At 37.4% G+C, this 24,381-nt stretch overlaps 1 protein-coding gene across 4 annotated transcripts in view; it reads right to left on the bottom strand.

Moving 5' to 3' along the window:
* Window positions 1–911: 911 nt before the first annotated feature.
* The window catches only part of amotl1 (angiomotin like 1), a 38,195-nt gene continuing 14,725 nt past the window's right edge, over window positions 912–24,381 (bottom strand). For 2 of the 4 annotated variants that reach the window (XM_079824477.1, XM_079824476.1), the window contains exons 7-13: window positions 22,367–22,516; window positions 17,153–17,343; window positions 13,569–13,601; window positions 12,197–12,313; window positions 11,406–11,599; window positions 9,415–9,816; window positions 912–1,880 (exon numbers count right to left, since the gene is read on the bottom strand). In XM_079824477.1, coding sequence (XP_079680603.1) covers window positions 1,777–1,880; window positions 9,415–9,816; window positions 11,406–11,599; window positions 12,197–12,313; window positions 13,569–13,601; window positions 17,153–17,343; window positions 22,367–22,516 — 1,191 coding nt within the window. In that variant the 3' untranslated portion in view covers window positions 912–1,776. The remainder of the gene's footprint in view (window positions 1,881–9,414; window positions 9,817–11,405; window positions 11,600–12,196; window positions 12,314–13,568; window positions 13,602–17,152; window positions 17,344–22,366; window positions 22,517–24,381) is intronic. The other 2 variants (XM_079824479.1, XM_079824478.1) reach the window with 1 other exon arrangement.

The raw sequence follows: 24,381 nt of genomic DNA, 5'->3' as shown, positions 1-24,381 counted from the left end.
TCTGCATTCGAGGGGAGGGGCTTACCGATAGGTCAATTGTTTAATTGTACCCTAAGGACCAATTGTGTACCTTTAAAGGTACAGTTATATGTTTTGTTCCCCAAGGGACAAAATTGTACCTCCACTGTACCTTTTTTTCTGAGAGTGTATGGGATGTGCTAGACCAGGGGTCTCCAAATTCGGTCCTGGAGGGCCACTGTCCTGCAGAGTTTAGCTCCAACCCCAATTAAACACACCTGAACCAACTAATCAGTGTCTTACTTGGGCTGGTTCAGGTGTGTTTATTTGGGGCTGGAACTAAACTCTGCAGGACAGTGGCCCTCCAGGCTCCACCTTAAAGTGGACTTAAAGGATCTGCTGCTAACATCTTGGTGCCAGATACCACAGCACACCTTCAGAGGTCTAGTAGTCAACGCATCAGAGCTATTTTGGCAGCACAAGAGGGACCTGTACAATGTTAGGCAGGTGGTTTTATTTGATGTGCCTGATCAGTGTATTACCCATGCTGAAATCTTATATGTTTTTCTACCTGGCAACAGAAAATGTTTAGTTGAAAACAAAAAGTGCAATTTGATATGTTTCACACACATTGTATAATGTCACTGCACATTATGCTTGTTTATATTTTTCTTCAAAATGTAGATAAACTGAGTGTCAGATCATTTTTTGCAACACGCGTCTTGCTGCCTAATTTGTGTAAAATAATTGACCCTTTGTGTGCAATTTATCACTACTTGTACTTACTAGGGTTAGGGTAGGATTAGGTATTGGTTGAGGGTTAGTAGCATGTAATTATGCATAATTTACTGTTATTACTGTGGTAAGTACATGTAACATATGTAACGAGGACACTGTAAAATAAAGTGTTACCCACTATAGTTTTGTGAAATAACTCATTAAAAAAAACTTTTATACAGACCACTGTGCTTTTATTGTATTGATTTGATAACCAAAGAACGATCAAAACAATAAAATGATAATGGATTTGGAGAATGGAAACCACAAAAAATGACTTAAGAAATGGGTAAGACAGTTTTGAGGGGTTTAAAACTAAGGTGCCGTAGATGGCTTCTAGAGATAACAATCAATCAATTATGCAATTGGATATTGACTCAAAACATTATAGTTATCGACCCCTTGACAATTTCACCATCAGCAGTGTAGAGTCTAACTATTCCCAGCCAAAGAACACAGCTAACTCAATACAATGGGTGCTTTTTTCAGGCAATTAAAACACACATGATGCAAAGCAGCAGTTATTGCTGTCAAATTAATAACAAGCTAGTTTGCCACAAAACAAGAAAAGCTCAACAGCATTCAATTATTTAGTTTTACATATAACAATTCCATACAAAAATAAATCTGCAGTCTCACACAAAATATTTCTCTGAATTATATAAACAGCTCTGTGGAACTTATGAGGCAGCTGATAAATTAAGACAGAAGGGAACTTAAGACATTGAGTATGCAATAAGTAAACAGGCTCGGGCAAATGTCATATTAAAAATGGACAGAAATAGAATACAAGAATCAACCATCAAATTCAGTATTTTGGAGGCACAATATTCAATTACAGCTTTTACTTTGCACTTCCTTTGATTTCTTAATATCTCCTTTCTGTCTGTCTGTTTGTGATCCTTTACATTATTACACATCTCTTTCTTTATGCTACCTCTAACTTTCTTTTTCTGTCTCACTCACATTTTGTTCTCCCCTCCTTCACTCTCTCTGAAGTGCTGTCCTGTCTGTAGGAATGTTATTTACAGGGTTGTTTTTTCATATAAGGATCTCCACCAGATCTAGGTCAGGCAGGGGCATCTTATGTCCTCTGCTCCGCTGTGCTCGACCTTCTAGGCATTTAGCCTGTCTGGAAGGAGATTCTGCACATAAACACATGGTTCAAATTACTTTTTATCAGTGATACTATTATACTAGCATTATTTGATTAGATACATTATTATACTTGTATCTAACTGTAAAACGCAACAAGTTAAGCTAACTCATTTAATTTGAGGAAACTGATTACCTCAATTAAATTGAGTTTAACAAACTTAATTGAAGTAAAGAAAAACTGTAGTTATGAGTACTCTGATTATTGCAAAAGCTCATTTCAGTTGAGTTCACTAATATACATTTTTTTAATGATTCTTAATATATGTTGCAGTTGAGTAATTAAGTGAATAATTAAGTGGTGATTGGGCATTAATTATGAACACCTGATGATAATGAGCAGAATAACAGAAGGAAAGAGAAACACAAGAACTACAACTGACTTAAGCCACAGCTTTAGATGAAATAACAGAAGATAAAAGAAGACATTAAATATCTGAAAATCTCAGCAGAGGAGGATTAAACAACTCCACAAACAGCATTACCAGCTTCACACTTTATTTCTGTCATTTCTGTTTTAATGAAAATAATAGTTTATGAATAATAGTACCATGATGGTGATGAGTGTTTGCTTTAGTTGGGCTCTTGACCCTTAAATCTTTTCTTTGGCTGCTTTAACTGTGTGTTTAGAACGCACATTTGTTATGGTAAGGAATGGTAAGAAAATGTGATTAGGTGATGTTGGTACAACCATCATGTGGTGGCTTAAGTCACTGATCTCACTCAGAGTCTTATGCTCTGGTTATAGTGGTATTGTGTTGTTAATTTTGTATTACTAATAATAGTGGCTACATGATTAAACAGCACAAGATCCAGCACTGTTGTGGTAATTTAATAAAATGCCAGCTTTCAAAACCATGTAGTGCTCAAAAGGTTAATCTATGGCATTACTTAGACACACACAGATATCAAGATTCTGCGTATGAATCTCAACAATGGTGACAATCAATGAAAAGCTTCATGCTGCAGTGCATGCTGGGTACCACCAATCAAAACTCCCTCATGGGTCCCAGCATGCATTGCGGCATGAATAAATTATGCATCTGAATTATGATTAATTTTCTTTCATTCTTACTATTTGCTTTTACTTTTGCTATGTTTGTGATATTTTTGTAGCTTGTTTAATGTTCAAAGTTGATCTTTTTATCTGAATATATTTTTTGATTGTCACCATTGTTGAGATTCATACTCTGATTCTTGATGTCTGTGTGTGTCCGAGTACTGTTGTAGATTAAAAACTTCTGTGCATTAATTTTCTTCAGTCATATCCTGCATATTATTTAATTTCCGCAACCATCCTGGATCTGGTGCTGTAGAATCACATAGGTTCTTTTAGGAATTATGCAAAACAATAATAACATAAAACCTCTATAACCAGAGCATTAGACTCTGAATGAGATAAGTGATTTAGTCACTACATGACGATAATATCATCAGCTGATTACATTTCCTCTTGGCTGTTCTTACCATAACAAATATGCTTCATTAACACAGATAAAGCAGCCAGAGCAAGACATGTTCTGTCAAGGGTCAAGATCCCAACAAACGCAAACACTGAACACCATCATGGTGAATTCAAACGAAACTATTATTTTCAATATAACAGAAATGACAGAAAATAAAGTTAGTCTGGTTAGTAAAGTGTGAAGCTGGTAATGCTGTTTGTGGAGTTGTTTAATCCTCCTCTGCTGAGATCTTCAGAGATTTAATGTCTTATTTTATCTTCAGTTGATTTCATCTAAAGCTGTGGCTGAAGTCAGTTGTAGTTCTTGTGTTTCTATTTCCTTCAGTGATTCTGCTGATTACCATCATTAGGTGTCACCACCAATTCGCAACTATCACTTATTTAATCACTTAACAACACAATTATTATCCAATTATCATGCTGGGAACTAGAAATGTTCTATAACTCATTCATTTTGAGTTCTGTTTCAGTCATTGTGTCCACACAACATTCGGTAATGTTTGAGTGCAGTGAACTCATTTTTATTTAGTACATACAACTGTTAGGTTTTACAGTGTAAGTTTGTTAAACTCAATTTAATTGAGGTAATCAGTTTCCTCAAATTAAATGAGTTAGCTTAACTTGTTGGGTTTTACAGTGTACAGCTAAAACTTCACTATAATGAGTAAAACAACAGAAATAACAAGCTAGCTCACAATAGCACACACAAAGTCAAACCCAATGAGTTAAGCAAACTCATTACATTTGAGGAAACGTATTACCTCAAATAATTTGAGTTTAAAAACCAACAGTTATGAGTACTCTAAGCTCGTTTCAGTTGAGTACACTAATAGACATTTTTTTAAATGATGCTTAATATATGTTGCAGTTGAGTAATTAAGTGATTAATTAAGTGATTATTGAGCATTAATTATGAACACCTGATGATAATGAGCAGAATCACAGAAGGAAAGAGAAACACAAGAACTACAATTGACTTAAGCCACAGCTTTAGATGAAATAACAGAAGATAAAAGAAGACATTAAATCTCTGAAGATCTCAGCAGAGGAGGATTAAACAACTCCACAAACAGCATTACCAGCTTCACACATTACTAACCAGACTGACTTTATTTCTGTCTAATGAAAATAATAGTTTAATTGAAGTCCCCATGATGGAGATGAGTCTTTTCTTTAGTTGGGCTCTTGACCCTTAAACATTTAACTATAGTTTTTCTTTTTCCTCTGGCTGCTTTAACTGTGTGTTTAGAAAGCACATTTGTTAATGTAAGGAATGTCAAGCGAAAATGTTATTAGATGATGTTGGCTATACAGTGATTTTGGTATAATCATCATGTAGTGGCTTAAGTCACTTATGCTCTGGTTATAGCAGTATTGTGTTCTTAATATTTGTATTATTCATAATGATGCCTACGTGATTCAGCAGCACGAGATCCAGCACTGTTGTGGTAATTGAATATGCAAAACTTTAAAATCATGTAGTGCTCATAAGTTGTAATGTAGTTTTAATCTATGGCATTACTTAGACACACACAGACATCAAGAATCTGCGTATGAATCTCAACAATGGTGACAATCAATGAAAAGCTTCATGCTGCAGTGCATGCTGGATACCACCGATCAAAACTCCCTCATGGGTCCCAGCATGCATTGCGGTATGAATAATTTATGCATCTGAATTGTGACTAATTTTCTTTGATTCTTACTATTTGCTTTTGCTGTGTTTGTTGTAGATGTTTTTGTAGCTTGTTTTATGTTCAAAGTTGATCTGTTTATCTGAATATATTTTTTATTTATATATATTTTTTGAGATTCATACTCTGATTCTTGATGTCTGTGTGTGTCCAAGTACTGTTGTAGATTAAAAACTTCTGTGCATTAATTGTATTCATTTATATCCTGCATATTGTTCGATTTCCACAACCATCCTGGATCTTGTGCTGTAGAATCACATAGGTTCTTTTATGAATAATACAAAAAATAATAATATAAAACCTCTATAACCAGAGCATTAAACTCTGAACGAGATAAGTGATTTAGTCACTACATGACGATAATATCATCAGCTGATTACATTTCCTCTTGGCTTTTATTATCATAACAAATGTGCTTCTTTAAAGCAGCCAGAGCAAGACATATTCTGTCAAGTGTCAAGATCCCAACAAACGCAAACACTGAACACCATCATGGTGAATTCAAACGAAACTATTATTTTCAATATATCAGAAATGACAGAAATATAGTTAGTTTGATTAGTAATGTGGGAAGCTGGTAATGCTGTTTGTGGAGTTGTTTAATCCTCCTCTGCTGAGATCTTCAGAGATTTAATGTCTTCTTTTATCTTCAGTTGATTTCATCTAAAGCTGTGGCTGAAGTCAGTTGTAGTTCTTGTGTTTCTCTTTCCTTCTGTGATTCTGCTGATTACCATCATCAGGTGTCACCACCAATACGCAATTATCACTTATTTAATCACTTAACAATGCAATTATTATCCAATTATCATGCTGGGATCTAGAAATGTTCTATAACTCATTCAGTTTGAGTTCTGTTTCAGTCATTGTGTCCACACAACATTCGGTAATATTTGAGTGCAGTGAACTCATTTTCTTTTAGTACATACAACTGTTAGGTTTTACAGTGTAGCATTAGATACTAGCATTGTTGACTACAATATTTTCAGAGCATCTCCAAAACTGTAGCTCTTGTGGGGTGTTCCCGGTCTGCAGTGGTCAGTATCTGTCAAAAGTGCTCCAAGGAAGGAACAGTGGTGAACCGGCGACAGGGTCATGGGCGGCTCATTGATGCACGTGGGGAGTGAAGGCTGGCCCGTGTGATCCAATCAAACAGATGAGCTACTGTAGCTCAATGTGCTCAAGAAGTTAATGCTGGTTCTGATAGAAAGGTGTCAGAATAAACAGTGCATCGCAGTTTGTTGCATATGGGGTGCATAGTCAGAGGGTAACCATTTGACCCCTGTCCACCGCCGAAAGTGCCAACAGTGGGCACGTGAGCATCAGAACTGGACCGTGGACCATCTGATGAATCACGCTTGGCTTACCTGGGGAACACATGGCACCAGGATGCACTATGGGAAGAAGGCAAGCCGGCGGAGGCAGTGTGATGCTTTGGGCAATGTTCTGCTGGGAAACCTTGGGTCCTGCCATCCATGTGGATGTTACTTTGACATGTACCACGTAGTATTGTTGCAAACCATGTACACCCTTTCATGAAAATGGTATTCCCTGGTGGTTGTGGCTCTTTCAGCAGGATAATGTGTCCTGTCAAAAAGCAAAAATGGTTCAGGAATGGTTTGAGGAGCACAACAACGAGTTTTTAAGTGTTGACTTGGCCTCCAAATTCCCCAGAACTCAATCCATTCGAGCACCTGTGTGATATACTGAACAAACAAGTCAGATCCATGGAGGCCCCACCTCGCAATTTACAGGACTACAAGGATTACAAGAATCTGCTGCTTAACATCTTGGTGCCAGACAGCACACCTTCGGGGGTCTAGTGGAGTCCATGCCTCGACGGGTCAGGGCTGTTTTGGGCAGCAAAAGGGGGACCAACACAATATTATTATCTATGTTATGCCTGATCGGTATACTCACCGGCCACTTTATTAGATACACCTTGCTAGTACTGGGTAGGCCCCCCTTTACCATCAGAACTGCCTTAATTCTTCATGGCACAGATTCAACAAGGTGCTGGAAACAAGATTTTGGTCCATATTGACATGATAGCATCACTGTTCCCACTAAGCAAAGTTATGTCCAAAAGACGTCCACTGAGGAGCCAGAATGAAAGTTTTTATGACGTCTGTTTTTGACGTGTTCTGCACGTCCGATATAGACGCTCATGGAACCTCAAGGTTAAAAACTAGTTCAAATATGCTAATTTTGGACATATTTTTCATTTGTTATTGCAAAGCAACTCATAGACAGTGTGTGTTAGTCCAAAAATCATGAAAATAAAAGAAATTTAGCTCACACCTTTAGACACTTTAGACAACTTAGCATCTGTAATTCACACATCTTTGGATCGAGAGAGAATCGTGGGATTCAATCCAGGATCTTCTTGCTGTGAGGAGACAGTGTTTCCCACTGAGACACTGGAGCTGCCCTTAATCACAGACATAAGACACACTTTGACTATTTCTGTCAGACGTCTACAGAAGCTCTTACTGAGAATTAACATTAATTCATTAACAACAATTAACCATCTCTCTATTTATAGATATATTTATATATACTTATACATATCCATGTCCTGCACTTATGCAAACGTTGTATATCCTGCACTTGCTGCTATTGCACTTCTGGTTAGACCTAAACTGCATTTCGTTGCCTTGTACTTGTACTTGTGTAATGACAATAAAGTTGAATCTAATCTAACAGAGGTTTAAGCAATATTCAGCAATATCAAGTATTTGAATGCAGTGTAAAGTTTAATTGTATATTAAGAAATATCCTTTTTTAGTGGACTTGATTCAAATAAGTGCAGAGTGCTCATAACTATTGTTTTTTATAAACCTAAATGGTTTGAGGTAATCGGTGTCCTCAAATGAAACAAGTTAGCTGAACTTGTTGGGTTTTACAGTGTGTTGATGTTTATGTTTCATTTGAAGTCACCATTGTGGTGGCCCCTTGCTTCTTGTGTTAGCTTTTCTTTGGCTGCTGTAACTCTTTATTTATGAAATGCAATAATTGTGGATGAAAAAGCAAAGATAATGACATCAGGTGTTGTCAGCTCTTTGTTGATAACTAAGTCATCAGAAAGCGTGTTGTGTTTTAAGTATTGTGTTCTTGTTTAGCACAATAAACATTTGTTAATAGCCAACACTGTAAATCTAAATCTAACCTTGTAAATCTACTGTATTGGAACCAATAGCATTAAAATTATCATTTATCTTGAAGAATGATAAAACAGTATGTGTACACAATGTTTTTGAGCAAATGTTTTACATAGTCACACACAAACACCAAGATTTTCCATATGATTCACAGCAACGGTGACAATCAAGCAAGAGTTTTGTACTATTAAGCCCCCCATCATGCACTGCAGCATGAAGCTTTTTTTGTTTTGATTGTCACCGTTGTTGTGAATCATATGCAAAATCTTGATGTCTATGTCCACAATGACCACATTTGAACTAGTTTTTAACCTTGCGGTTCCATGAATGTCTATATCGAATGTGCAGAACACATCAAAAACAGATGTCATAAAAATAATTCTGGCTCCTCACTGAATGCCTTTTCAACATATGCCTCTAGCAATGAAGATGTTGAAAAGACATCTTTTGGACATATAACTTTGTTTAGTGGGCAGCAGCCTGAACCGTTGATACAAGGCAGGATGGCCAAATTCTGACTCTACCATCTGAATGTTGCAGCAGAAACTGAGACTCATAAGACCAGGCAATGTATATCCAGTCTTCTATTGTCGAGTTTTGATGAGCTTGTGTGAATTGTAGCCTCAGTTTCCTGTTCTGAGCTGACAGAAGTGTCACCGGTGTGTCTTCTGCTGGCTCTTCTGTTTCAAGGTTTGACGTATTTTGTGTTCAGAGATGCTCTTCTGCAGACCTCAGTTGTAGCGAGTGTTTCTTTGAGTCATCAGCTGAACCAGTCTGCTCATTTTCCTCTGACCTCTGGCATCAACAAGGCATTTTCTTCCACAGAACTGCCGATCAATGGATATTTTCTCATTTTCACACCATTCTCTTAAAACCCTAGAGATGGTTGTATGTGAAAATCCCAGTAGATCAGCAGTTTCTGAAATACTCAGACCAGCCCGTCTGGCAACAACAACCAAAGTTCAAAGTCACTTAAATCACCTTTATTCCCCCTTCTGATGCTCAGTTTGAACTTCATCTGATCATCTTGAACATGTCTACATGCCTAAATGCAAAGTGCTGCCATATGATCGGCTGATCAGATATTTGCGTTAATGAGCAGTTAAACATGTGTGCCTATTATAAAGTGGCTGGTGAGTGTATGTATAGATACAGAAGCTACATTGTCACTTCCTTCACTTACTATAATACTTTCTGTCTTTTTCACCTGTTTTTTCTTGTATTGTGGAAGTTCCGGCGCTAAATGTCTTTGGCCTCAGTCCTGTTTGGCTGCTGCGGTCTCTGCTGACTGATTTAGAATGAAGGGACAGGAGAGGAGTGGAAGGGAGAGATAATGATAAAGGGGGCAGAAGAGAGACAGATGAGGGTGAGGGTAATGTGGAAGAGGAAGAGGAAGAGGGAGGGAGTGAGGAAGGGCTGGAGCGGGGAACACAGGAGGATATTAGTGATGTGTTTGAACCTGCAGAGGCCAAAAAGGGAAGAAAAGAGGAAGGTAGAGAGGAGAATGATGGAGGAAGAGAGGAAAGAGAGGAGGCAGGGAGAGATGAAGAGACAGAGACAGAAAGAGAGGGAAGCATGTGCTCTTCTTGGTCCTTTCCTAGGAATACGTCTGCAAACAAAAACACAAACCATTTAGTAAAACCTCTAGCAACACAGGTCGCATTATAGAGATGAGTGCTGTAGACATTTACATGTCTTCATTTAACAGAAGCTTTTATCCATACAAAGTAATTCATCCTAAGAAGGCAATAAAATGATAACTTCTAAAATACAAAGGTCCAATATTGTTCAGGGGACAAAAAGCTAGAATAGAGAGGCAAAAGAGAAATAGTGAAAGTTTAGAAAATATTTATTTTTATTTAATCATTCTTTTTTTTCTTCTTCTTTCAAATAAAGAGTGGCATCAACAGGATTCAGTCAAGTACTCATTTAAAATTGTGCAAATTAGATGTATATCTTATGCAATGAGTGCTGGGAAGTAACTAACAAACTGAACTTATATTAAAATAACTTTCTACATTTTCAGTAGCATGAAAGTTTTTTCATTTTTTCAATTTGCAGCTTAATAGACATGACACTGCCTAAGATGTCAAAAATAATTAATATACAATAAGCAGCAATAGAGCCAAAAATGGATAACACGTTAGGCTTTGTCAAGAATTTAACACATTATTTAATGTTGTTGATTGTTTGTCCCAGCATTGTGAGTGAGCTGTTAAATCCAATGTGTATGTATTCTCGATTTCACCTTTTTACACCTCTGTGCATGGTGTCTGCTGGAATTTTTTATTAAGTAACTAATAGATTTAAGGTGTTTTAGAAGAAAGTATGTTTAAGCATTGTAAATATTTTTTTATAAGCTTACACTACACACAGGCATACCTAAAAATTGTATTTCATCAATAGACGAGAAGTAAATTCTTCGTGAAAATTCAGTACAGTACATACCACATACTTCACAACCAACTACCACAATAACTCATGCGGTGAAGTAAATGACTAAAGGTCTATTTACACCAAGACCTTGTGATGAACATTTATTTTAATAGAAACAATAGATACCGTAGACCTATTCACACTGGGTTCATCTGTCGGCAATGGAGACTATGGAAAGGTGTCAGATTTTTCTCTTTGTCAAACAAATAAAATTGACCAGCTGGAAACTGTGCTTTTGCTCCACTGAAACTGTTGTCGTATTACAGCATATGGTTAAATGGATTCCTTTATCTGCATCTGCAGAGGCCTTTGTTGTCAGCTTTGTTGTGAAAAAGGTCCTTGGGGAACAAAATGTATAACTGTACCTTTAAAGGTACACAATTGGTCCTATACCATATATACCATAGTTTTCCTCTACTTAGACAAGTAGGCAAGTTCGGTCCTAGAGAGCCGCTGTCCTGCAGAGTTTGGCTCCAACCCTAAAACACATCTAAGTTCTTATTGAGAATTAAGGGGTTTAGATGTGGATGTTTTACTGAAAATGTATGGTCACCATTATGGTGAACAGTGTTTCCTTCAGTTGGGCAGTTTGACTCTTGGCTTTTTATGCGAGTTTGTGGTTTTTGTTACAGTGTTTACAAAACACATGATCTGTAAGCCATAAACTAAAATTATCATGAAGAAAAATGATTGACTAAACTCATACTGTAATCAGATTGAGTGTAACTGTATTTATGTTTTGCTGTATACTTGTATACTCACTTGTGCTGTCTTTCCAGTTGTGCTGGTCCCTGCGATCGGCCTGTGATGTCTGCCGTGTGTGTAGTCCAGTTGCAATGGAAATCGAGGGCACAGAGCGGGCAGGACGCAGAGGGGCGAGATCTCTACGGGACCGCTGTTGTAGAACTTGAATCATGGCATCTTTCTCCAGCAACTGAGCATGCAAGTCCTTCATCCTATGACATGCAGAGTAATTATTAATCTCGGGTACTCAGTTATCAGTGATTTCAGTCCCAGTTGTCTAGCCATCACAATTTGGCCCTTGTCAAACTCACTCAAATCCTTACACTTGCCCATTTTTCCTGCTTCTAACACATCAACTTTGAGGACAAAATGTTCACTAATATATCCCTAACATATTAGCCTAATATATCCCACCCACTAACAGGTGCTGTGATGAAGAGATAATCAGTGTTATTCACTTCACCTGGTCATAATATTATGTGTATATAGTACTAGTTATAGATCTAGTCCAGTCATGAAACTCTAGATGCAGGCTGATTGGTCATCCATATGCAATCTGTATGATATCTCACCATTACCACGTACCACAAGCTGATTGGCCTTTGCATTTGATTATTTGCTCAACATTTTAACAGTCTGGTTCAGTGTTTTTTTTATATTTAAAGACTTAGCTTTTTACATTTTAGGCAAATACAGTATATTATGTATATTTGTGTATATATAATGTAGTTAAGATTTTCTGCAAACATTCACATGCATGGGCAATATGTTATATACTGTGTATTCATATAAGCATTAAGTTTATTCACCTTTGTTCCATGTCCTGACAGTGACGACTGCTCGTGATTCTGCTCTCATCCTCATGCAGCCACAGTGAGCTGTCACTGTAACTGCCACTGCGAGAGTGCTGGATTATAGTTGTATCTCTGAAAACACAATCACACAATCAATCTGTTACTTTGTGGGAAATCAAAAATGATAAGCTCGCTTTAAAAAAAAATGATTCACAAAAAGTTTTAATACTTCAAAAACTATATTGTTTAATCTCTTCATTATCATTATTAAAAATAAATGTAAACAAGAGTTTACTGCAGAAATATACTAAATGGAGGTCTGTGAGGAACCAAAGGAAAAAAGAAAATGTGTGTATTGTACCCATTTAAACATGCATAGGCCTACACCCATTCTCACTCCCAAGGTATCAAAAACTGAAGCATCTTTAGCACCACTATTAAGATTAGGCATTGTTATTTTGAAAAACTTGTATCTCCATTGCTTTCAATGAGGAACCTTTGGCGTCAATACACAGATGCGAAGGGCATGGGAAAATGTATCATCATTATAATTAGGCGTATAAAAATTATATATTGGGCATATAATTTTGTCATTATGACAAATAGTCACATTTCCCCTGTAGACCAAACAATCGGTTTCCACAGCAGCTCATCCCCTTGATCCTCATCACTGCACTCTTCAGCTCCCCTTCATAAGCGCACACACACACACACACACACACACACACACACACACACACACACACACAAATGTTGGGTTTTCATCTTTTATGGGGACTTTCCATAGGCGTAATGGTTTTTATACCGTACATACCGTATATTCTATCCCCCTACACTGCCCCTGCCCCTAAACCTAACCCTCACAGGAGACATTTTGCAATTTTACATTTTCAAAAAACATCACTTAGTCTGATTTATAAGATGTTTTCCTCATGGGGACCTAAAAATGTCCCCACAAGGATGAGGATTTCGGATATTGCTATCTTTGTGGGGACATTTTGTCCCCATAACGTGATGATTACCAGTCCACACACACACACACACACACACACACACACACAACACACACACACACACACACACTAGCTGTGTCCCAAGCAGTGTCTGGCCTCCAACTAGGAAACAAACTTCTTAACTTCTTACCTCCTTTACTCACCTTGGTGTTTTGCTAGTAAGACTCCAGTGATCTCCAGTGAATTTAACTACTCACCTGTATACTTACACGGTATCCATCCTGTGTGTGTGTGTGTGTGTGTGTGTGTGTGTGTGTGTGTGTGTGTGTGTGTGTGTGTGTGTGTGTGTGTGTGTGTGTGTGTGTGTGTGTGTGTGTGTGTGTGTGTGTGTGTGTGTGTGTGTGTGTGTGTGTGTGTGTGTGTCAATGTCTCACCTGCTCCTCAGTGCGTGTGGATCTTCCGCTGTCCTAGTAAAGATAAAAGAACCAAAGTTAATCAGCAAACATCTCACTGAACTACTAAACCTTTACTTACCTGCTAAATATCCAATAAACTCCTACACCTGGGTTCACTTATATCTGTGTTTAGAGTCTGATATATGCCTGATACATTTATGTTGGGGTATGATTTGAACAGAAGCAATAATTGTATTACATTACACTATTTTTCAGCATGATTGTTTTGTGTGAGGAACAGACCCATAAAATGATCACCGTCTATCAAAAGAGGGCACAGTGGGGGTTTCTGGGCCCTTAGAATCGCAATGGAAAGCAATGGAGTTCATCGATATATAGTAAAGCCTAAGGTTTAGCATCTTAACACGGAATAAGGGTCGCTTGACTTCAGTTTTTGACGCCTTGGGAGTGAGGATGGGTTGTCAACTTACAGTCCCTGACAAATACAAAGTATGATGGATACTGATGTTAAGTAATACTGGTTAAAAAAAAAAAATGTAACATTCTAAACAAATATTCTCTCGAAACAAGCTGTAATAAATTAATTCTATTTAGGGGTGTTTAATATTTTTTGTAAACATTTTTTTTGTTTTAAAGTTTTAATCAAATATTTGAAGCTATATAAAACATGCAGTAGTTCCTGTGTTACGTTTCTAGTCAGGCATCCCTCAGTTATGTCATATCTGTCTTTTTTTTTTTTTTTTTTACCAATAACCGTACAAGGGCGACCTCTATCTACTATTAAGATTATAACACCAAGAATATAACAAAACATGATTAGAGAATTTCATGGCTGTTTGAATGAATGACACAAAAAAAAAAAAAAAATTCGAAGTAGAACATCTATATAAATAAAACAAATAAAATTGAAAATAACAGTAATAAATAAAAAAAATACATGCAATTATTATAATCCCACTTTGTTAAAATTATTAACATCTTGAATATTCTGTAAACCGAAAAAGGTAAAACATTTTTAATAGTCTGGATGGTGACAGTAACATTGATGACTGATTTGTAGTTGATGGACACAAGATCTTATGTAATTTCATTCTAATTCTAATTGATCATTCCTCATTAGAGAGAAAGCATAGGTGCATCCTAAAAAGTCTTGTTTGTTGAACCACTTGACTTACATATTCTGTGGCTTAATTTCAAACACTGGTGCATCTATTTTAATTGCCCTTATTGGAGATCATTCAGAATGTTAAAATAGAGACACCAGCAGGCAGTCATAGTTAAATGTTTGCCGGTACCCAGAGCATCCGACATCGAATCGAATTTAAAAGTACTGGCTAAAGGGAAGCATAGATTTTGAAAGATTGTTATTTCCGTCTGCACTAATTATGTCTGGCTTCACCTGTTGTTGGCTTCAGTTATTTTGGTAATTTTGGGGTTTGTGAATTGGCAAAACATTTTTTGTAACACTTTAGTTTGGGGTCCAATTCTCACTATTAAGTACTTGTTTATTAGCTTGCATATTGCTAGGATATTGGCAGTTATAAAGCACATATTTAATGCCTTACTCTGTATGACCATATTCTTCTGTAATTAGGAGTTTATTGATGTAAAAGTCGTAGTTAATAGTAAGAATTAGACCATAAACTTAAAGTGTGACCTACAATTCTTATACTCGGGCACCCTCCCTGCTTATGGCAGTGACAAGACACTGTTTTTGTTGCTGCTTGTGGTGCTTGTCTCTGTGTATTCTCTTTGTATGTGTTTCCTTGTTGCTCCTCCCACTATCCACTCGACAGGTTTCATAGTCCCACTGTTTCATGTTCCAGTTCATTAAGGTGTGAGTGGAGCAGTATATTTGAACACAGAGTGATCCAGACAAAGAGAGTGACTGAGGCTTTCCTCTGTTTCAGACGGTCATCTTCCAGTCCCAGCACTTATTGCTTTTATTATGTATGTTGAGTTTAAATGAACACTAAAGAAGGTATGCTGTGTGCTAACTACTGTAAGTAATGGTTAGTAGGTAGACCTGAGTTTGTAGTTCTTTATTTAAATAGTGAGAGGATAAGGTAAGAATTTTGTTTGTTCATTCTGAATTTTAATTTTGAAAGTTTAGAAAAGTACTCCCCTCAAAGTCAGAAGTTTTATGTTTGTTATTTCCCCTCTTGAAGACTTATTTGTTTATCCCACTGATTATTTAAATAAAACGTATTATATCTTTTTACTTTGAAATCTGGTGTCTGTGCTTTGTGCCTGCCCTGGGACTTGGAAAAGGAAGTTCTCTCACTCGCTCTGTGTAATTTGTTGTTACCCTCCTTTCTTGCACCTAGACCTTAGAAAAGGAGCTTGTACATATACACAGCAAAATCCCCAGTGTTAAATTAACACTCCTCAGTGTACATATGTGTCCACACTACAGGGTGTTAAAAGTAACACTTAAGAAGTGTTAAAGTTAATGAGATAATTAAGTGATTAATTAAGTGATGATTGACCATTAGTGATGAGAAACACAAGAACTACAACTGACTTCAGCCACAGCTTTAGATTAAATCAACTGAAGATAAAAGAAAACATTAAATCTCTAAAGATCTCAGCAGAGGAGGATTAAACAACTCCACAAACAGCATTACCAGCTTCACACATTACTAACCAGACTGACTTTATTAAAATATTATTAAAAAACTATTTTTATAACCACTTTCAGTCAAACTGCATTTTAATAGTTACCATACTGGTGATCATTGTTTGCTTTAGTTGGGCTCTTGACCCTTTACTTTTTAACTTTAATGTTTCTCTGGCTACTTTCACTGTGTGTATAAAAACACATTTGTTATGTCAGGAGAATCTGTGATTAGGTGATAACGACATATTAATGTAATGGCCTGAATAACTGATTTCCTTTAGAGTCTAATGCTCTAGTTATAGTGTAGTATTCATAATATTGACCATACGATTTTACAGTATAAGCTTAGCATTGCTGTTGCAATCTCATATTCAGAATTAAAAAAAATTTGAGCTCAAAGGGGATTAATCTTCAGCATCATTTAGACACACACAGATATCAATAATCAGTGTATGAAACTCAACACTGGTGACAATAAAAAAAAAATCAGATAAACAGATCCACTCTGAACATAAAACAAGCTATAAAAAGTCACAAAAAGTAAAACAAAAAGTACAAAATACAAAAGTAAAAGCAATTAGTAAGATCCAAAGAAAATTTGTCTCAATTCAGATGCATAATTAATGCATGCTGGGACCCATCGGGGTGTTTTGATTGTTGGTACCAGCATGCATTGCAGCTTGAAGCTTTTCATTGATTGTCACCAGTGTGGACACATATGTACACTGAGGAGTGTTCATTTAACACTGGGGATTTTGTTGTGTATATGAAACACATTGAAACTCAATATGAGATTATGAGAACATATTGCATAAGAGACAAGAAAGAGCCCTAGGGTTTCCTGACAGTGATTTGGTCACCTTTGGTTTTCTCATGGAGGGCTTTAAGACACAAAGGCATGATTTTCTGTAAATGTGCAAATACAAATTTACTTTCCAATGCCTTTATATAGAAAGCTGGGTAAATGTGTGTGTGTACGAACCGCTGTGCTGCGGCTGTAGCTGCGGCCTCCATGGCGAAGTGTCTCATTGCACTTTCTTCGAAGTACTTCTGCTCCCAGCATGTCATATCAGCCTCCAATCCCAGAATCCTTTCCTCTCTCTCCCTTAGCAGATCCAGTAGTGCAGGAGCACTGGACTCACGCACAGTGAGGGAAACGCCTACACCAGCACGCTAAACACACAGAGACAGACAGTGGTTTTGAGTAATGTTTGGCTGGATAATTGCTCTCTAACATTTAGGTCCGTTGCAGTTGACAACTCCCTTCCGTGGCAAACAGATAATGTGTTTGGGCACGTAATGTACTATTACATAAATAGATGTACACCAACCTAAGCACATCTCTGTTATGGAGCACATTGACCTGATAGCGTTAAACAGACCGGACCAAACAAGACACATGCACATCCAAAACCAGCATCAACACATTGACCCTGTTCTTGGAGCCCATCCCTCAAGTAAAGTCAAGACAAGCCTCAAAAAGTATTAGTGAAAATACGATTAGTTGTCCTAAGTGAATTTAACAGGGTGTGGAAAAGTGATATGAACTGATGTGAGGTTTTTTTTTAATTGAATTGAATTAGCAGTCTTTAAAGGATTATGTTTAACACAGGGTAAGGATTTAATTTCAATTAGTAATATCTTGAAAACCTTTAGACGGATATCTATTCTTACTGTGGTTGCCCACCTCTAAATTGTTTAAACAGGGAGTCAGGGACCAGATAAAAATTCACTTCATAATAATTTAACCCTATAAAGCCTACTGTATTCTATTTGATTCACAAATTACACCAGGCCTATAATACTACACTGCTTCTGCCCTCTGATTGAAATTGTATGCTTTTTTTAAGCAAGATGTGGTACATGTCTCTTTTTGCTGAATTCTTTACTGATTTTTATAAACCTAACTTAAGAATAACTTTTATATTGTTAGTAATATTTCAAAATGAACACTTACTGTATTGAAGCAACTTGATTATCCATACTTTTTTTTTAATCGTGTTAAAATGTGAAGATTTATTTGTATAATCATCATTTTATTGCATACATTTTTTTTTTTTTTTTTTTTTATTTAAAAATTATTATTTTGTCTTAAAGGGATAGTTCACCCAAAAATGAAAATTCTGTCATCATTTACTCACCCTTAAGTTGTTCCAAACCTGTATGAGTTTCTTTGTTCTGCTGAACACAAAAGAAGATAGAGTGAAGAATGTTTGTAACAAAGCAGATAGAGCAACCATTGACTACCATAGTATTTTTTTTCCACCTATGGTAGTCAATAGTTGCTTTATCTGCTTGGTTACAAACATTCTTCACTCTATCTTCTTTTGTGTTCAGCAGAACAAAGAAACTCATACAGGTTTGGAACAACTTAAGGATGAGTAAATGATGACAGAATTTTCATTTTTGGCTAAACTATCCCTTTAAGATTAAATAATAAAAAACTTTTGTCTTTTTAAAACAAAATTAGTTTTTCTGGCTATGATTTAATGCGTCAGGCTTTACAGGGTTATTCACACATTGAGCAAGCCAGAAGCATTTTGTTTCTACTTTTCAAAATTCAAAATAAATGAATAAGTGAAAAAAATGGCCAACCACTTGATTCTGAGCAAGCGATGTACACTTCAGGAAGCTTCATATATTCCACATGTGGATCACGCCTAAGTTACCCCGACCGCACAAATTCAAACAATGTAAATAATAAATCAGCTCCATAGCGAATTCTAAGTTATCAAAGGCAATTCCAATTCAACCCATTGCATGGCTTTCTGCCAGTAGTGTTCACTTGTGCAATGTAAGTAATGGCGTACAACCAAGTCAATGAGATGGTGGCAAGTTAGCGAGGGAAGGGCATACAAAGTGAAAGTAGAACGCACCCCTATAGCTGCTGAAACTCTCCTCAATATTATTACAACACCCTATCTCAAGGACATGTCCTAAGAACCTATCAAGCTGCCAGTCGTTAAACCTCTTTTAGGAAAACCATAACTTGACCCCACTGAATTAGTAAACTACACAACAATCTCAAATTGTACGTCTTAAATATATATTTTTTTTCATTGTGAAAGATCTGGGTGTTAACCCAGTTATTATTGTTTAATTAGCTCATGTAAATAGTTAAATCATTTTTTTATGCTTTGTTAACAACTTCTCTCTCTTTATTCCTTATATGGCCTTCTAAATCATGGGGCTGGATCCTATCCCAGTTTCTAAGGCCAGAGGCAGGGGAAAGCACCCTGGACAGATGGCCAGTCCATCATAGGGCTCTCACACACACACATAATCACACACAGATTATTTGGACTGTCCAATTCACCTAACCTGCATGTCTTTGGACTGTGGGGGAAACCGGAGTACACGGAGGAAACCCATGCTGACACAGGGAGAACATCAAACTCAACACAAAAAGGACTCCTAGCTCAGCCAGGGCTCAAACCGGGGACCTTCTTGCTGTGAGCGCTAACCACTGAGCCACCGCATAAATAGTTCTCACTTTAGATTAGGTCATGGAAAATAGTAACGTGTCATTCATTAAGTGCTTTAAACCAACCTTTACTTGACATTAATTGCATTAGTATTAAGTGTCCCTTAGTACTTTATTACTATATACTTATTATGAAGTGCTACCCAGCATTCTTCCACCTTATTGCTAAATTACAAAACATGTTATGTTCATGTTCTGAGGAAAAGGCTAGTTCATGCGTTCAGCTAGTTGATAGGCTCTTTTGTATTTAACAGAACTTCAATCATGCTATAATCATTCACAATTCTTCAGGTTTTAAATATTAGCTACATTAATCAAATGCCCAAGAGCATATCTAAGGGGGAGATTATATGCACAGAAACTACACTACTCTTTCTCTTTTTGCTTTCTTGTTTGTAGTATTAGAAACTATAGGGCTGGACGATTTTATGTTTTTTAATTCCTTCTTTTTCAATCATTAAATCATCAAGCTTTTATTTTGGTACAAAAACATTAACTGTTAACAGGTTTCTCTTTTCTTATTACAAATCTGTTGAAATGGGTGGTGCACATTCCTTTCCAAATATATGCCATAAGTAACCCAAACTCCCCAGCCAGCAGAGCCATGTGGGGCCCAAATGGGTTTGACCTGGGCTACCTAACTGGGACCCAGCAGTTTTGCACCCAGTTTCCATGTAGGCCCCACATGGATTTGCCCAGATGAAATGAACACTGCTTAGTGTGCACACTACAGGCTGTTTAATGTAACACTTAATCAGTGTTGGAGGTAATGAGATAATTAAGTGATTGAATAATGATTTTGTATTAGTGAAGAACACCTGCTGTTAACAAGCATAATCACTGAAGGAAAGAGAAACACAATAACTACTTCCAGCCACAGCCTTGGATGAAATCAACTGAAGATAAAATACATTACATCTCTCAAGATCTGATTAAACTCCACAAACAACATTAGCTTCACTTATTACTAACCAGACTGACTTTATTTCTGTCAGACATCTACAGAAGTTCGTATTAAGAATTAAGAAGAGGCTTAGATGTTGATTACTTATTTGAAAGTAATAGTTTGATTTGATGTTACCATTGTGGCGATCAGTGTGTGCTTTAGTCAGGCTCTTGACTTTTTAACATTAGTTTTTCTCTTGACAGCTGTGTCTGTTTGTTATGGCGAGAACAGCAAGAGAAAACATAATCAGATGCTGTAAGCTGATTGATGATAAGAATATAATCTTGGCTTAATTCATTGATATTATTTGGGAGGTTTATACGGGTAGTATGTTATTAATTCTGTTTTATTGTTATGATTTTACAGCAAGAGAATAATAGAATTGAATCAACACATCAAACGATTTACAACAGACCATTTACATATTTTGAGCTCTTGTGAGTTTTACTCGCACACAGACATCAAGAATCAGCATATGAATCTCAACAATGGTGACGTGCTTCATGGTGCAATGCATTCTGAGTGCATCATATGAAACTTATCCATGGCTCCCAGAATGCATTGCACCATTGAACCATGTCACCATTGTTGAGATTCATATGCTGATTCTTGATGTCTGTGTGCGAGTAAAACTCACAGGATCCCAAAATATGTAAATGCTGTGTTATAAATCGTTTGATGTTCTGATCAAATTGTTATTCTCTTGCTGTAGAATCGTAACAATAAAACAAAATTAATAACATACTACCCGTATAAACCTCCCACATAATATCAATGAGTTAAGACATTATATGATGATTATATTCTTATCATCAATCAGCTTACAGCACCTGATTATAGTTTCTCTTGCTGTTCTCGCCATAACAAACAGACACAGCTGTCAAGAGAAAAACTAATGTTAAAAAGTCAAGAGCCTGACTAAAGCACACACTGATCGCCACAATGGTAACATCAAATCAAACTATTACTTTCAAATAAGTAATCAACATCTAAGCCTCTTCTTAATTCTTAATACGAACTTCTGTAGATGTCTGACAGAAATAAAGTCAGTCTGGTTAGTAATAAGTGAAGATAGTGTTGTTTGTGGAGTTGTTTAATCAGATGTAATGTATTTTATCTTCAGTTGATTTCATCCAAGGCTGTGGCTGGAAGTAGTTCTTGTGTTTCTCTTTCCTTCAGTGATTATGCTTGTTAACAGCAGGTGTTCTTCACTAATACAAAATCATTATTCAGTCACTTAATTATCTCATTACCTCCAACACTGATTAAGTGTTACATTAAACAGCCTGTAGTGTGCACACTAAGTAGTGTTCATTTCATCTGGGCAAATCCATGTGGGGCCTACATGGAAACTGGGTGCAAAACTGTCTGGGTCCCAGTTAGATAGCCCAGGTCAAACCCATTTGGGCCCCACATGGCTCCGCTGGCTGGGTCAGAGCAGAAATACAGAGATGGAGTTTGTGTGGAGCAGCTGACCACATTATCCCAAACATTGTAATCTCAGTAATTAAATCCTTCAAAATCTTAATTCTCTGTACTTTCCCTTACTAACACTGAAAAAAAGATTCATTTAATTAATTCAATGAACATGACTTGGCTGTACTATGTAGCATGTGTAAATTAATTGCATTGCAGGAGGAAGATGGGCTTTTTGAAGTTTTTGCCATTTCCACAGTCAAGTCAAGTCACCTTTATTAATATATCGCTTTATACAATAATTGTTTCAATCATTGTACTGTAATGAAGTTTACATTCAATTCACGGACCTGTTGTGTTCGCAATGATTCCAGTTCTCTCTCCAGGCGAGTGCGCAGACGTCGTTCCAGCTGCTCGCGTTTCTCACATGCAACCTGGAGTTGCGCTAGTGCATGCTGCAACCTCTCCACCCGCTCCACATACTTCTTCTTTTTACTCAACTACAGCACACAGACAGACAGAAGACAGATAATGATTTACTTGGAAGTTACTTAAGAGCATATTTCTGGTCTCTCTTTAATCTAAATTATTATAATTTCCTTATTTAAGTATGCGGCCAGATTGTAAAGATAGTAAATAAAAGTTTAAGTGATCTCTTCCTATACGGGCATGTCCAGTATAATGTAACACAAACCCTCTGTCAAGGGATAACAGTTTTGCTTAATGTTGATTGGAGTGCTATCTAATTGGGTGAGCTTTTTACTATTTAATTAGTCAAGGCTATTTATTTCTATGGCACTTTTCACAAGACAAAAGCAGCTTTCATTTCAAAGCAGCTTCATAGTTTCATGATATTAATGCCTAATTTTCCACACTGAATAATAAGTCAGTCCCTTTACACAAGTCTGATTCATTCATACTGATTCTCAGATGCGGAATGCTCACGAACATTAGATGCAAGATTTATGGTGTGAACACCATAATAGGCCAGTCAAAGTGATTTGAGGCATGTGATGTGAATTTAACCAATCATTCTCAATTACACAGATTAGGCATAACATTATATTGTGTTGGTGCCACTTATGCTGCCAAAACAGCCCTGACCCATCGAGGCATGGACTCCACTAGACGCTGAAGGTGTGCTGTGGTATCTGGCACCAAGATGTTAGCAGCAGATCATTTAAGTCCTGTAGGTTTCGAGGTGGGGCCTCCATGATTCGGACTGCTGGATTGGATTGAGATCTATGGAATTTGGAGGCCAAGTCAACCCCTCTAACTCGTTGTGCTCCTCAAACCATTCCTGAACCATTTTTGCTTTGTGGCAGGGCACATTATCCTGCTGAAAGAGGCCACAGGCACCAGGGAATACAGCTTTCATGAAAGGGTGTACGTACGTGGTCTGCAACAATGCTTAGGTAGGTGGTACGTGTCAAAGTAACATCCACATGGATGGCAGGACCCAATGTTTCCCAGCAGAACATTGCCCAAAGCATCACACTGCCTCCGCTGGCTTGCCTGGCCATCCCCGTGATGTAAAAGAAAACGTGATTCAGCAGACCAGGCCATCTTCTTCCATTTCTCCGTGGTCCAGTTCTGATGCTCAAGTGCCCACTGTCTGCGCTTTTGGCGGTGGACAGGGGTCAGAGTGGAGTATTCGAGTTCCGTGCAGACAATAAAACTGACTGGAGCAAGACAGTGACTGGACTTTAAACCTTCAATGACACGCCACTCTTATCTACATCTCTGTAAGTTACCAAAACCACACATGAAATCAAGTAACACTCGCTAGATAAATGTATGTGCAGCAGTGACCTTCTCGCACTGTGACAGATCAGTTGTCCAGTGCTAAATGGGTCATATGATGCTATTTTAAAAGTTTAGAATAGGTGAACATGCTTTAATGTTCAAAAAACACATTCCTTTTTACATTCTATTATTGCAGAAGCACCATTTCCAATCTGTCTAAAATACACTGATTGAGTTACCGTTTCTACAAAGGCTCCTTCTGAAAAACCCAGAGTGCTCTGATTGGCCAACTATCCCATTGTGTTGTGATTGGCCAAACACGTCTCCTCCTCCACCGGCTACCCCGTGGTCTCTTCCTCACCCGGTTTCCTTGTGGTCTCTTCCTCGTGGTCTCTTCCTCTGCAGGCTTCCTCGTGGTCTCTTCCTCAGCCGGCTTCCTCATGGTCTCTTCCTCAGCCGGCTTCCTCATGGTCTCTTCCTCAGCCGGCTTCCTCGTGGTCTCTTCCTCTGCAGGATTCCCCGTGGTCTCTTCCTCAGCCGGCTTCCTCGTGGTCTCTTCCTCAGCCGGCTTCCTCGTGGTCTCTTCCTCTGCAGGATTCCCCGTGTTCTCTTCCTCAGC

Source organism: Gobio gobio, assembly GCF_949357685.1.
Source record: "Gobio gobio genome assembly, chromosome: 8".
Taxonomy (NCBI): Eukaryota; Metazoa; Chordata; class Actinopteri; order Cypriniformes; family Gobionidae; genus Gobio; species Gobio gobio.
This window is presented reverse-complemented; position numbering and strand designations above follow the sequence as displayed.